At 41.4% G+C, this 15,864-nt stretch overlaps 1 protein-coding gene across 6 annotated transcripts; it reads left to right on the top strand.

Moving 5' to 3' along the window:
- Positions 1–37: 37 nt before the first annotated feature.
- On the top strand, positions 38–15,465 carry mybpha (myosin binding protein Ha). 6 transcript variants are annotated; one of them, XM_052058649.1, is made up of 13 exons: positions 39–266; positions 1,252–1,311; positions 1,402–1,461; positions 2,047–2,184; positions 3,315–3,482; positions 5,936–6,024; positions 6,110–6,305; positions 7,146–7,285; positions 7,377–7,536; positions 8,931–9,067; positions 13,122–13,308; positions 13,727–13,799; positions 15,191–15,465. In XM_052058649.1, the coding sequence occupies exons 1-12, from the start codon at positions 89–91 to the stop codon at positions 13,765–13,767; spliced, it is 1,554 nt and encodes a 517-aa protein (XP_051914609.1). In that variant the 5' UTR covers positions 39–88; the 3' UTR covers positions 13,768–13,799; positions 15,191–15,465. The 6 variants fall into 6 exon arrangements, with proteins under 6 accessions (XP_051914607.1, XP_051914609.1, XP_051914606.1 ...); XM_052058648.1 differs by having other exon boundaries at positions 40–266; positions 13,727–13,789; XM_052058647.1 differs by lacking the exon at positions 13,727–13,799 and having other exon boundaries at positions 38–266; positions 1,405–1,461; positions 2,050–2,184.
- Positions 15,466–15,864: the final 399 nt, after the last annotated feature.

The following is a 15,864-nucleotide window of genomic DNA, read 5'->3' as shown; positions in this document are numbered from 1 at the left end:
GTGGAGTAAACTTGTCCCCAAGCTCAGGCCGCCTTATAAATGACCCCCCGAGGTACCAGACGCCTTCATCCAGAGAACTGTCTCCACGATGCCAGGCAAGCCCGCGCCCATTAACAAGTCCCCCAACAAGAAGGCGGCCGAGAAGGCACCGGAGCCCGATCCGCCAGCCGCAGAAGCCGAGCTCCCTTCGGCGGAGACACCTGCCGAGGCCGTCCCCGTGGTCGAGGGAGAAGCATCAACCGCCTCGACGGAACAAAGCGCTCCAGGTACCGAAGAATGTAATCAAATCTCGTAAAGAACAAGAATCATTCTAGAAAAACGGTCCTGTTCATAGTGAGTCATGTTATTGTAATACAGTATACGGCAGGTGGAACGTGAAGCGTTTTAATGATGTGCCACCGGTGTTCGAATTACTTAATTACTTATTATTTGTGGCCACGACATAGTTATCATGTGGCCATGAAATGTTCATTTATACGTTTGACGTTATTCCCTCGAACAACTTGAATTTGCTCGAAAGTGCAATAAGCCTCGTCCTCTACTCGAGCTTCTAATAATTTTTATCATTGACAGCAACGTGGATTGATGGGCAAAGCAAATAAACTTCGACAAATGGCCAAATGCACAACAAAGATGCTACTTGTTGACGTCCATACACTAGAATAATAACTTTGTGTTCAAAAGGAATTGATTTCAGTTTTTAAAAATTGTAAATTCAGATGTGATCATCATGATCTCAGTATTTACGCATTTTGTGTCATTTTGCGTTTCATGGTATGCCGTGAGATTTTTGTAATGTACCGGTAATGTTTTTACATTACAAAAAAAAATATGTGCCTGGCTCAGTAAAGCCTGGAAAACATTGCACCTCGTACCAACTGTCAAGGAATGATTTCAACATTGTCTGTATTTTGCGTCTGCATTCTACCTACTCTGTGGCCACAGATTAGCTGTTTATGGTTGAAAATGTGTCATTTGCGTGAACACATATTCTATACACAATTATCATTTTTTTTTCAATATGTCATACCAGGCTTTATTACTATTTGATACCCTTCATCACAAACAACAGAGAGTGTCATCCAATTTGATGTCATTAAAATTTCTGCACATGAATGAATAATAGCTAGATATCTTTATATACACAAATAGAATGGAAAGTATTACTGTATGAATATTTTACCAAAAAAGAGGAATTTTTCTCTGTCTCGTCTACCGCGGTTCAAACCTGTACTGTTTTTTTATCACTAGCTGCTGAAGTCGCTCCTGAAGGTGACGTCACAGTCCCTGCTACAGATGCATCTCCAAATGGTAAACAAAGCAAAGCAATTCAGACTGACACTGCAGATATGCTTTCTTTCAGCAGCTCATGTACATAATGCTAACCTGCTGTTTTTTCAGCAGGAGCTGCACCGCCAGTTGAGGAGCCACCCAAGGCCCCAACACCCCCACCTCCTTCAGGTAAAGTGTGTAAAAGTGAATTATTTTATTATGATCAAATCAGATGAGTGATTCAAAGAACAATGGCAAAGATTCCCAACCAAACATTATTTGGCCGTGGAACATTATCCAATTATGGTATCTAATTTCACTTAAATGGTCAAAAATGTCCATCAACTAATTTTGTTTATCTATCTATGCCAGCCGCGTGTAGTGACATGAATTACAATTACCGGTAAATGCTTTCCACGAGATGACAGAAGGTAGAATGAACCAGTCTATCCACATGTTGCCATTCATACAATAGAATAATATCGAAACAGGCCCAGATTTAAAATTTGTGGTTGAATTGAGACAAGACCATCATTATTTTTGGCAATACTGCACTTTTTAATTTTATTTAGATATTTGTTTACGTTTATTCCAAACGTAAAATATCTGCCTTGGCTCAATAAACGTTGGGAAACACTACTCTGTTGGGAGCAAATGTGTTTTTTATGCAGAACTTGAGCAACCCTGAAGAGGTTGAAACTTAGCATCCATTACTGCTAAATAATTATTCTACTAATAAACAGAATTATTTCTACTCATGCAACTGTTTATTAGCAGTTCCAACCAGTGCTCCAGTGGAAATATCTGTGGAGGACGTGAACGAGATGAGCCTCACCGTCAAATGGAAGACGCCAGACACTATCGGAGAATCTGGCCTGGATGGATACACTATTGAGTACTGCAAAGATGGAAGTAAGCTCGCCTTCTCATTTGCTCCAGGAAGTGTGTGTGTGTGGTGGTTGGGGGGGTGGGGCATGCGTGCGTGTGTGCCTGTGTAGCACACGTGAGGCCACACCTGTCCTCCAGTTGTCAGAGGTCAGATTGACTCATAGCTGCGTCGGGGCCTATAGACGGTAGTTGTCATACCTCCTGATGCCTCTTTTAGGAATGCTCCATTGCTCAGACGACGTTTTGTCATGGCTGCCAAAATGTCATCCTTACTGTATGTTGTTTGTAAACGGATGTCGCCAAGCTATAACTCACTATAGGAGATATTCTGCATTATTTAAAAGGGTTCCCATTTGTCATTGTAACTTGCCTGTAACACATATTTGGTAAAATATCCAATAATTTTGCAGGCCGGTGGATCTGCCAGGGGGACATCTGCACCACTGCGGGAGTGGTCACAGATGATTTTAATTAGGGATCCTTTCATTCTCTTTCAACGTGGCACACTCAATTTATGATACATTATTCTACCCTCCCAGAGCTTACTTTGTTTAATGATGCCCCAGTTGGAGTTTGTTGTAAAACTAAACACACACCATAAAAAATTACACAATTGCATACAATACACACTTAGTTTTTGGGACATGGGCAACTTATTTCTCTCACTCAATGGAAACCCCTGTTCACCGGCTAGTGGAAATTTGCATTAGACATCACAAGGGGATTTAACCTAAAATCAGGCATATTCACACCCAAACACTTTAGTAAAACATACAGGCGGGTAATATAAAAATATAGTCTTCTAAATCTGTGAAAAACAAGTTTAATGACGGCAGTTTGGTGCTTCTACTATTTTTAATCTTCACACACTGCCTCTGAGAGACCAACATGTGCACAGCAAGTGTTTACTATTATTAAGATTATTTTAATGTTTTATTTAAATTGTGCATACTTGTTGTTCTTCTTCATTTAAATTTTATGTAAAATCTTTTTATGTATAAAATATTGTATTTATATGTTAAAAATATTGTCTTTATAAGTTAAAGTCAATATTCCATCATTTGTCCTCTTCAAAAGATATGATGCAAATTGATATTGGGTTTTGTCAGTGTCTACAGATTGTCTAACACAACCCGATTTTTGTGTCCCGGCAGCTACGGACTGGGTGGTAGCAAACAAGGAGTTGACCCCGGCTACCCGCTACTGCATCAAGGATCTGACAACAGGTGACCTGCTGCTGGTGCGCGTGGTGGCCATAAACGCCGGTGGCCGCAGTCAGCCAGCCACGCTCACCTATGCGGTGCCAATTCGAGAGGTGATCGGTGCGTAGCTGTCATGAATGCAAAGTGCTCCTCTTCAAAATAACTCAGAATGCCATGAATGAGTGTGGATGGGCTGTTAGAAAGCAGTACGCAGAAACAGTTATTATTATTAGAAATTGCTCGCAGTTACCTCTTGAAAATGCTGTACTCCCGTTGACCGGGGGAAGGTCGGCGGCCGTATGTATTATATTGTATATGTGTAGCGCTTCTTCCTTCAAGTGAATACCTAGAATACACTTCTCTTCTTGATGACCACATAACCATGTCCCACTTATTCTTGGCTGAGCACATTTCCTGATCAAGGTTCAAATATCTGCAAACAAACAAGAACATTTAGTTGAGAAATGGGGTCATGTAACTAGAACTGCATCAGTGCGAAACTCAAGCCTAATTGATGGATTGTGGTTGGCTTGTGAGAGTTAAATTCAGCTGTGTGCCATCACCGCTGTTCCTCACCCCCCCCCCCCCCCCCCCCACACACACACACACAGTGGAGGTGGACCTGATGGATCTGAAATCTTAGCTGTCAAATCTTAGGGGAAGGACGATGAGACAAATTGGTTCAGGAATGGTGTGAGGTGCATCTGAAACGCTAGAAGGAGATTGACGGGCAGGATGTTGATAGTTTAAAATGATAATACATTCAAAATCCATGACCTGGTTACAACCTGCTGATTTGCTTCTCAGATCTTCTCAGCTCTACAGATTGAAATTCAGCCGAAACCAAACCATCCAAACATCTGGGGTTTTTTTCTATTAACAGCATTTTAAATGGCTTTGCTTTTCAAGTTGTCATGACTTAGCGCTGCAATGCTCGAATCAGCTGAACGTGATGACATCTTTCTTTTTTGGGATCAAATGTCAGCCTCATTTATGACTTTACTCTCTCTAAAACTATTTTAAGGTATATCATGCTTTTTCTTGTCTCTGCCTGGATACTTTATGGTGTCTCATTCTATGAATTCATTATCACGTCGTATTAACTGCTTTGCTAACATGGAATGATGTAGTTTTAAATGCTTTCAAGAACAACAATGCAACATTTATAGACTGTGGGCATGCACAGTGCCACACCAGGGCAAGAGGGCCAATTGCTCTGTCAGAAATCTGTTTACCCACTCCAGCAATTTATTTATTTATTTAGGTTGACAAGTAAGTACCATATTGGCCCGAATATAAGACGGCCCTGATTATAAGACGACCCCCTCTTTTTCAAGACTCAATTTAAAAAAAGACTTTTTGAACACCAAATTAATTTTTAAACAGAAAATAATTACAGTACATCTGAAACAAATTATTATAACAATATATTTGAGAGAAAATGTTACTTTGTCTCATTTAAATCTTAATATCCGAACATTTAAATATGTAAAATAAAGTGCAATCACATTCGTAAGTAAATGGATTCTGGTTTTTGAAATGTAAATTACATCATGTAAACAATGTAAACTTATCCTCAGCTGCTGGTTAACCTGGGTGATCTTCGACCCACTTTTCTCCAGATTGTCACTACGTTTCTCCATTTTCTTTTCTCTCTTCTATTATTTTCTTCTCTTTTCTTTCTTACCGCTATTTTTTTCATTTTTTTTTTCTTCGTGCTACCGCTATTTTTATTTTTATTCTTCGTGACAGGGGTTCACTTTGGTCTGGTAAGTTTTGTTCAGCATTCGCTTCAATCATATCTGGCGCCATCTAGCGTTGTGAATGGGTATAATGTCTAGACCCCGAATATAAGACGACCCCCACTTTTTCAGTCTTATTTCAATGCAAAAAACACCATCTTATATTCGGGCCGATACGGTAGTCATTGTGTTCTAATACAATTCCTGTTTTCATGTATGTGCTGTACCCCGTGTGTGTGCTTGTTTCTTGCGCATCAAGGGCTCGTTCTGAAAGAAACTCAGAATGACTGCTGCCTTCATACATTTGTAGCTTTTATTAGTCTTATAAATTAATCATATTCTTTTGGGTCACATGGTTAATTGTTACTTTCTGACTCTCATGCTCGAACAGATTTGGGTGAAAGAGTTTTTGTGTACTAATGTTGTCACCATAACATAATAGATATTCAAGTGCGTCATACTATAAATTGTATGTAAATGTTGTAAGAGTGTTGTGACACTATACATTTATAGTTAGTATAGTTTATAGTTTGTTCAAATTTAACAACTGTAGTTAACTTGCATCATGAGTCTTGGAGCTTGGTCCAGCGATGTAAATAGATCGTGTCGAAGTGTTATTTTGAGTCTGCAAGATCCCTCAGCACCCTGCTGTGAAAAATCACCTGGCAAATTTAGTTGCGCTGCCCACTCGCTGTCATGTGATTGACCCTCACGCTGGTTGTCACTCATGCAACAAGCAAAGTTCAGCAGATCAGATGGGAACAGGAATGGAACATTAAAACCGATGTTGGTGGAAATGCAAGATGAACTTGCGTGACTTGTGTGTTGCAGACCGTCCAAAGATCAAAATTCCTCGCAATCTCCGCACATGCTTTGCCAAGCAAGTTGGAGAGCAAATCAACCTGGTCATCCCGTTCCTTGTGAGCCCAAATTTCAAACGGCATATTCTGTAAAGTCCTCCTAAAAATTGCTTGCTCATTGCTTCGCTCTCTTAAAATTCCACAGGGCAAGCCCAAACCTTTGGTGTCCTGGCTGAAAGACGGTCAGCCTTTGGATCCAAAGAGGGTCAACATCAGGAATAGTGACAAGGACAGCATCCTATTTATCCGCAACGCTCAGAGGGAAGACTCGGGTGTTTATGAGATGACTGTTAAGGTGGACTCCTTTGAAGACAAAGCCACCATCACCCTTCAGATTGTTGGTGAGTTTTACATCGAGCAAATGCTGGTAAAAATAAGCAATGGTGAATGACCACTTTCAATGGGACATACTCCACCCACATGTACATGTAACAAGGGCAACGTTTGTTTTAACGACGCTACTCTTTTAAGTCAATATAGATTTTGGTTATGTCCGCTCCCAATTGCCTCATGCCATAATCCGGGTTACATACACACACAAGAACATACGTACGTCGCACTGGCGCAAACATCAGTGACCACAGGTGCTGATTTTATGGAACACGTGAGCACACTGAAAAGGTGAGGTTGCAATTTTCACTGGTCATTATGCTGCTCCTTCCCTGTGTGCACACCTTAGTCACCTAGGGAGCAGTATAATACAGACATACTGATGTGCATCGAGGCAGAAGAGGCATTAGTTGTTCTTCACAGAGGGTAGAGAATATATACCTGTGTGGACTGTGTTTTCTGTCTGCATGTTTTGCCCCCACCGTATGTGTTCCTTAAAAGGGGAGAACAACCGCAGCACTGATCATATTCACTAGCCTGCCGATGCCATTCTCCATCATTTGTTACCATTGAGCTAGCAAAGTTAAATGCACAACGTGTAATTCTCTTTCTTCTGTGTTTAGTTTTACAGTAAATTCCAAAGCGGTGGCAATAAACCACCTGAGGCCTATTTTTCGAAGAACTGCTCATTAATTCTATGACCAAACTGGTGCTTGATAGTTAGAATTTGGATTCTTGCAGTCACATAAAATTTAAGAGAGGCTATCAACTTACCTGATGACCTCACGGGAACAGTCACATTGGCGCCGGTGGTTGTAGTCATCCATATGTAACCAGTGGTGTCTTGACAGAGCTGCCCGGTCCACCCACCAGTACAAAACTGTTGGACTGTTGGGGCTTCAATGCCGCGCTGGAATGGACTCCACCCAAAGATAATGGCAACACAGAGATCACTGGGTACATTGTCCAGAAGGCTGACACAAAGACTGGGGTATGAGCTCCAGAGCTAAACCACATGAATTGGGTGTTGTTCTAACAACTTGATCGTATTGTGTGACCGGGTTTACCATCCTTTCTCACAGGAATGGTTCACCGTGTTGGAACACTACCACAGGCTAACCGCCACCATTTCAGACCTCATCATGGGAAACTCATATGCCTTCAGAGTGTTTTCTGTCAACAAAGTAGGCATCAGTGAGAAGAGCGCTGTCACCAAAGACGTGGCCACCATCCAGAAGACAGGTGCCCACCCACCAATTCGGCTCCAGCATGAGTGCTGTTATTTTAATGAGCAGCTGGAAGTGTGCGAATGTAGTTACTTCAAATACTCTATGGGCAGAGAAGCCCTTGACACTTATTTAAATATAAGATGACTGCAGCTACGGTAGGAGTAAATTTAGAGACTCAAGATAGTGTTACGAAAGCAAGCAGAGCAAAGTGTGTGTGACTTATATTAACAGTGGTCAAGACGAACAAAGTACATATACTTCATTACTGTACTGAAACAGATTTTCAGGTACCCGTACGTTACCTCAGTATAAGTCATTCTGACAAAGCTTTACTTTTACTCCCTGTATTTGAACGGAATATTTGTACTTTCTACTCCTTGATTTTTTCCAAATAGGCTCACAATATTACTTTTTTCAACCTCAGCTCATGAGGACATGATGTGAAGGATGTAGAAAGATGTAAAGTGGAGCCCAAGTTGAAAGATATTGCCCATGTTTGTGGGAAATGCTAATGCTGAAATTTTGTCATCTACAAAAAGATTTGAAATGTGTTGTGCCTAAAAACCATAAGCCTCTTACAATAACAACTTCCCCTTCTAATCTTAAAACCATATAGATCCGGTAAGGTGTATTCTTATTTTCAATTGTTACCCTAAGCCAATTTATCATGTTTCGTTTTTTTTCTATATTTCTTTTTTTGTCAGTTCACAACGTTAGCAAAGCTACGGGACCACGTTTAATAGCAAAACATAGCATTATGGCATTTGATAGCTTGAGACAACGTTACCTAGTTTTTGGTCTTAAAAAATGTTTTCTTGTGCTAACTTATCAAACCAGGTATTATACAGTATGTAATTGACAATAAAAATTCATTTGACTCTTTACGCTTATACTTTGAGTAGTAAAGCCTGTAATTTTGTTCTTCTTGAGTCCAGTGCTTTTTTTCAATTCTGTATAACTGTATTAGGTGAGTGGATATAAAAAGTCTACAGACCCCTGTTCAAATTTGCTTGCACAATCATGCATACTAAGCTCTTACATTCTTCCACACTAACCACAATTTGGCAAAGATGAAATAACGATTGAATAGACGCCCCTGAAAACCTGGACTCACCCCACTCGCCCATTTTAAATAGCACAGCCACCCTATTCAGCATATATGCAGTTGCATATATGCTTATATCTTATGTTTTATATTTATATTGCATTCTCTACTATGTACAGTTCATTTTTAAATTATATTTTGTGCATGCAAATACTTTGTTTTTCTACTTTCCTCCCTTCAAAATGTTGCTGCTGTAAATTGCGAATCTCTCCATTGTGCGACAAATAAAGGTTTTCTTATCTTATCTTAACTGGTAGTGTTTTTCTGGGATACTAATTGTTATCTTGTCTTTTTGTTCTCAGGCATCATCTACAAGCCTCCTGAATACCAGGAACATGACTTCAGCGAGGCGCCCAAATTCACCACGCCGCTCAGCAACAGGGCTGCTACTGTTGGATACACCACCAAGCTGCTGTGCTCTGTTCGTGGAAGTCCCAAGGTCAGACATTTTAGGGTACTCATTGAGAATAACTCTCCTTATGAGCAACCTGTTGAACTACTTTTATGCTCTAGAAACATTCAGTTTCATAAACAATCGGATAATGCTGTGTGAGATGCATTGTGGTTGACTAGAGCTCTGCAATGCTAGTCACAGTATTTTTATGAGAACTTAAAATGCAACTATCTTTCAAATTTGGTCCCATATGATGTTTACAGGGTCCTCTTAATTCAATTTGAAACCATTCAATCTTGGTTCACCTCAAATTTCCTCAAACTGAATAGCAATAAAACTGAATTCCTCCTTATAGGCACTAAATCCAATCTAAACAAAATAAACAACTTCTCCATTCCCTTCGAAAGCTCTTCCATCTCCCCCTCCCCTCAGGTCAAGAGTCTGGGTGTCATCCTTGATAGCACCCTCTCCTTCACCTCACATATCAACCACATCACTCGTTCTGCATATTATCATCTTCGAAACATCCACCGGCTCCGCTCTTCTCTCACTCCTCAGTCCACTGCTATACTTGTACACACCCTCGTCACCTCGCGACTCGATTACTGTAATTCCCTTCTGTTTGGTCTCCCTCAAAAAACCCTCCATAAGCTTCAGCTGGTCCAAAATTCAGCCGCCCGCATTATCACACTCACGCCATACATAAACCATATTACACCTGTCCTTCAACATCTCCACTGGCTCCCCATTCTACACCGCATTCAATATAAAATCCTGCTCCTCACATTCAAATCTATTCATGACCTAGCCCCTCCATACCTATCTGACCTCATCCATATTCCTACGCCTGTCCGCTCTCTTCGTTCCTCCTCCTCTGTCCTCCTCTCTGTCCCCCCTGCTCGCCTCGTCACCATGGGAAATAGAGCCTTCAGTCGCTCTGCTCCCCAGCTATGGAACTCACTCCCCGCTGACCTTCGTAATACAGCCTCATTAACACATTTCAAATCCCGCCTCAAAACACATCTGTTTCGACAAGCCTATTCACTCAGACCATAAAGCCATTATTTTTATTTATTTATTTTTGTTGTATTTTATTTATTTATTTTTGTTGTATTTTTCTTATCTTATTTGATGTAGTTTTTAACATTGTACTCGTGATTTTAACTGCTTGTTGTAAGGTGTCCTTGAGTTTCTAGAAAGGCGCCCACAAATAAAATGTATTATTATTATTATTATTATTCATAAACGTATTTTATGTAGCGCACCAGTCAAACATTTGGACTAGGGTTGCAAAATGTAATTAGCATTTCCAATGGGAATTTTTTTTAGAATTAAATATGTTAGACCAAAATGTTTATATTTTATGGTCTCTTCTCATAAATTACCCTCAGTTAATTTCCACATATTCCCATCAATAGTTTCTATTTCCCATTATTTCTTAAAATTCCAGTTTAACTTCCCATTGAAACTTTGCACACACGTTTGATAGCATGACCGAGTGTGTCCTTTTCACTGGGGTTGTGTATCTAAACAAAATGACTTTTAATCTGTTTATTGTGCCACTTTGAATGAGACGGTACAGGGCGGGCCCGTGCTGATATGATCCCCTAGCGTCTCAATGCGTCTGGCATTATTGATGGCCGCTGATGCCGCGCTGGTGAAACATATCTTTACCAGAGGCGATTGCTCTAAGACTGCAAGGGATGCATGCTCAGCTTCCCCTAAAACGTCAAAAAATAAGTGATCAAATATATGTGTATACATACATACAATTGTGTGTACATGTCATTGACCAAATATGCGCTACAACACGCTGTTTCAAATCAGCTTCTTATTACGACACGGCTCTCTTCTCATTCATTCCCACAGCTTCACTGTGCTTTAAACTGTGTGGACGCTGAGTGTACTTTGTCCCAATGCATTGAAATGAGACGAGTCATTGGATAAATGCTGGTTTTGTCCCGCCCATCGGACGCTCCGCGTCTCTGGGAGTCTATGGACAGTGGGCGTTTATCGACAGGACCGGACGCTGAGCTTTTCTGCATGATGACTGGATGACCAGTCTGAGGCTGAATCTCTTTTTGATTGACAGCAAAATGAGCCAATCACCAATCTTTTGGTGTATGCATCCGTGGGAGCATTTTTCAATTCTCATTCTGTTCTGATGCCCTGCGATTGGCTGGCAACCGATTCAGGGTGTACCCCGCCTACTGCCCGAAGACAGCTGGGATAGGCTCCAACACCCACCGCGACCCTAGTGAGGATCAAGCGGCTCGGAAGATGAATGAATGAATGAATGAATTCTGTTCTGAGTTGAGCTGGAGACTTCTTTTAATCATCTTAGCGACACTCTCTTTGTTAAAAACGACAAGTGACAAATTAATATTTTATTTCTGGTGGGTTTTATTGTAGTTGCTGTAGTTTTAGGACACTAGTGAAGTCCCTGGATAAGACACCTTGTTGGTATGACAGGTTCACAAATACTTTTCTTGAAAAGTAACGGAGAGTAGAATTCATGTATAAATAAACGGACACATTTTATGATGTCGGCCAAAATTGAGCTTCCCCTCCTGGACAGACCAGCATCCACCACTGATCTTTACAGTTGCCTGCCTGACCCGGCCGGCTTAGGTGACAGGCCGTGGTGGAAATGCAGCTGATTATGTGTTCTAGCCGTCATTGGCTTCTCACCAAGGACAACCACATTTGCAGAGTCATACCAGTGGTGCTTAGGCAAATCCAACTGGAATTTTAGAACACGGCATGCCTCGAGCGTTCTCGTAGTCCTGCATCACAGTGACTACAGGAACAGGAAGGCGGGCCTAGGGTGTAATAGTAGTCGGTGCTTCAAATACTTGGGTTGTGTCTGTTTCTATTTTTCATTCATGTGTGCGTCCGAGCATTCAAAGCTTGCCCCGTCACACACATTCAGGTGGATTTCTATGTTTGGGACCGATTCAAGTGGCGAATCACGCCCTGGTGCTGGAATGAACATCAATGAATGCTGTATCTAAATGCATCTTGTGGGAGACGTCACAGTAGCAGCTGGCTCGTAATCTGCAATAACAGCACCTGCGTATAAGCAGCTATGAGCAACCGTATCCACTGATTGCCTGTCAAGGGATTTATTTTATTTAATTCATTTTATAGGACAAACCAAAATTAAATGATGTGTTTATGGGCCTACTGCCCCTCCCAGCTGACTCACTTTACAACTGCCCTGAAGGTCTAGGTATGCAGGCATCTCTGATAATGAGCTGTCACTAATGGAGATGTAGTGTGTTGGAAGCTGAGCAGGGAAGACGTGAATGATAAAAACAGATAAGAGAATAGTTAGTGCCGTTGGGAGAGGTTGCTATTTTTGTCACCCACTCCTTCATGTGGCACAGTTCATCAATCAATGAATTTACCTCTAACTCCTAACACATTTTAGTGCGATGGAAATTAGGTGGCACATAACGAGATTGTCGACAAAATAAGATCAGTAGAACCATTTCACTGACGGTTCAAGGTAAAACCCTCCTCACGGACATTCGTGTCAACTCGTAGTCTTTCAGTGCCTAAACTCACTGTCGGCAGAAGTGTAAAAACCATGACTGGAATTGACAGCCATGTTTGAAAAGAGTGCTGTGCTATGGCCAAACCAATGTTGCATGCCACCAGTTACCAGTTACCAAGTAACGCGCTTCTCCAAGAGGTGTTGGTGTTCATTATGTCACAATGTTGCATCACTCATCTCCCACCAAATCTGAGTGGCGAAAAGCATTCACGCATGACTGCAATCTTACTTTACTTACTTACTTACTTGGGCAAACAGTTTGAGAAAGCTTGACCATTGCTCTGATATAATAAGCAGGACCCCTTTGGTTGAAGTCAGACCCTGAGGCTCAACTAGAAATGCACCCTGAAACCTGGAGAGGTGCATACCGAATGTCAGAAAAGTTTTAAGTTACTGTCCTTCGACTGCACACTCACGCTCAGAAAGGACCGATGGGGCTCGAATAGTGGAAGCCAAGCCAGATACTTGGCCTCCAAACTATAACTGTCACATCCTGAATTTGTGAGATGATAGAGGCTCATTCTTATTCTTTTCGCGCAGCCTAAGATCGAATGGCTGAAAAACCAGATGGTGATCGGTGACGACCCCAAGTTTCGTCAGCTCTCCAACCAGGGCATTTGCTCCTTGGAAATCCGCAAGCCGTGCTGCTTTGATGGCGGCGTGTACACGTGCAGAGCTAAGAATGATCAAGGAGAGGCCACTGTCTCCTGCAAACTAGAGGTCAAACGTACGTATGCACGGGTGTCTGCAGAATTGCTCTGTGTGTAAGTGGAACCTCGGTTTTCGGGATTAATCCATTCCAAAAATGTTTAAAACGAATGCTATGAAAAGTGAAGTCATATTTCCCATGGGAAATGATATAAATCCAAATTAATCGGGTTCAGATACGCCAACATATATTTTATACAGAATAATGAAAGCTTAACATAAAGAAAACTATGTGAAGTGAATATCAATGACCAATTAATAAACATTAACCAACTACTTTTACCATCACTGAAGATTTCTAGAAGATTCTAGAAAATACTGAATCGTATGAAAATTGGGGCATATTTGATACCAAGGCTCCACTGCATGGAATAAACATAACATTGTGGTGTCATATGCAAACAATACAAAAATGAAATCTTTTTTTTTCTTGGCAGAGGTGATTCTTTTGGAGACTGACAAGGAAAAGAGCAAATAAAGCATTACATCAACCCTTATAGGTAAGAATAGGTAAGGTCAAAGACAAAATAAAGACTCCATTTTGCACCAAAGAGATAGCTAAATTGGATTTTTGGAGAGTCACCTTAAGAGACAGAGAGATCAAGAGAGGAAATTTCATGTTATAGTGCACCCATGAAATGTAGGCCTGGAGGAGTCATTTCTAACATTGGATGCACTACCAGTTCCAGGATGAGTGGTAAAAACAGTAACTTTCTGCAAAACACATACACACTCCAGAGGTGATCTTCATTGCAAGCAGAGACGCGTGTGTCCAAACCGGTCTGCAGATAAGGTCACATTCCTTCCTGACCACCCCAGATGTCCGGTCTTGAACACATCCTCAGTGTGTTGGGATGCATTCGCACTTGTATTTCCGGCCGCCCACTTGTGATCAGATCACATTACCAAAGGAGTGTTATCACGCCAAGTGCAAACCGCGGCCCGTAGATGATATGATTAACTGTGTCCCTCCAGGTGCGGGCCAATGGAGCCGCCACCATACTTGGGAGGGTTCTTCAAGGGGAAAACAAGGGATTAGTAAGGGAGCCCCTTTCCTTTGGGAGGAGAGGGGGTTGTTAATGGGAGTGGGGGGCGGGGGGGGGGGGGTAGCTGGGCTAGATGATGTTGGCCATGTGGTCCACGGCTTCTAAAAATGAGTCACGCTAATCTGACATGCAGCCAAACTCATCACATTACCATGAGTCCACAGGCTGGGTGGGCCCCAGGCCAAAGAAGAACAGAAACTGACGAGTGATTTTTGAAAACACCCATGCTTAAAAATGCTACATTTGGATCAACAACAAGATATAGCTCAGAGCTGCGGTCACAGAATGGATGTGATTCATTCTAAAACTTCACAAAAGAAATACGACTTCAGCTTTCAGCTCCAGCTAGTGAGATTCACAAAACGGATCAGATTCTTTTGTATGGCCACGGCATAAAGATTGGCACGAGGACTTGTTGCTAGGCAAAAATTTCCAAGCCTCGTAAAAAAATAAAATAAAAATTTGGTTCGTAGGAGCCATGACTGCAGTTAGTCGTTTGGCAAACGCACTGCATCACCGCAATCAGCATGGAAAGTACAGGGGCAATTTAGTTAGACGTTACTTTTGTACTACTCTGTATCATTGTTAAAACACATACTGTAGAAACAAGATAAAGGATGTAATAAATGGATTCTATCCGGCCCGAATTGACTTTTATTTATTTATGTATTCGTTTGTTTGTTTAACAACAGCACCGTCTGCTGGATTGGTAGGAGCACTACCTCACTTGCGACCTTGTGTGCATACATGCACAATTTCACCATTCATATAGACATGCTACAGTACTTCAAATAACCTAAGCTTGTCTTCTATACACCACTTCACATACATTTCACTGTTTGTGTGTGTGTTCAGGTTTCTGGGCAAGGGGAGAGGAAAAGATGGTGGTGCAGCATTTGTGTACATATTGAAGCAATGGTCCTCAACCCACTTCATTACATCCAGCCACTCCAACAATGCCGCTTTGCTAAATGCTGAATGATAATCCGGTTTGTCACGTGTCAGGCTGAATGTCGAATGATTTTTTCTGAAATTTGTAGTTTGTTATACTGTAGTACCGTATACCACTCAATAAAATGGTTTGGATTTTGCAAAGAGCAAATGATGTGAAATAAATATTTTATATTTGATGATATCCGATGTGGATTTCTATATGTATTGAAAGTGTCCCACATTATTTTCAGCTACAGTTGATATCGAAGTGATCATTTGTCACGTACAACAAAAAGTCTCTGCCATTGAGTTAAAAGTGAAACACTCCCTTTCAGAGTGGCAAATTAACAACATCGGGTGATTTATGCCTGTTTTTGGAATGTGGGAGGAAACCGGAGTACCTGGAGAAAACCCACGCAGGCCCGCGGAGAACATGCAAACTCCACACAGGTACCGAACCCACGTGCACTGTGATGCGGGTGTGCTAAGCAGTTGTTCACCATGGCGATGGGGAAAGCATGGCTCAATCTTTATGCGTGATGTCCTCATAGACTAGCTGGAAGTTTGGTTTGGTTTTGGTTTGGTTTGTTTATTGA

The sequence above is a fragment of the Hippocampus zosterae genome, chromosome 2 (genome assembly GCF_025434085.1).
Source record: "Hippocampus zosterae strain Florida chromosome 2, ASM2543408v3, whole genome shotgun sequence".
NCBI classification, from domain to species: Eukaryota; Metazoa; Chordata; class Actinopteri; order Syngnathiformes; family Syngnathidae; genus Hippocampus; species Hippocampus zosterae.
Note: the sequence above shows the minus strand (reverse complement) of the source record. Positions and strands in the feature narration are given on the sequence as shown.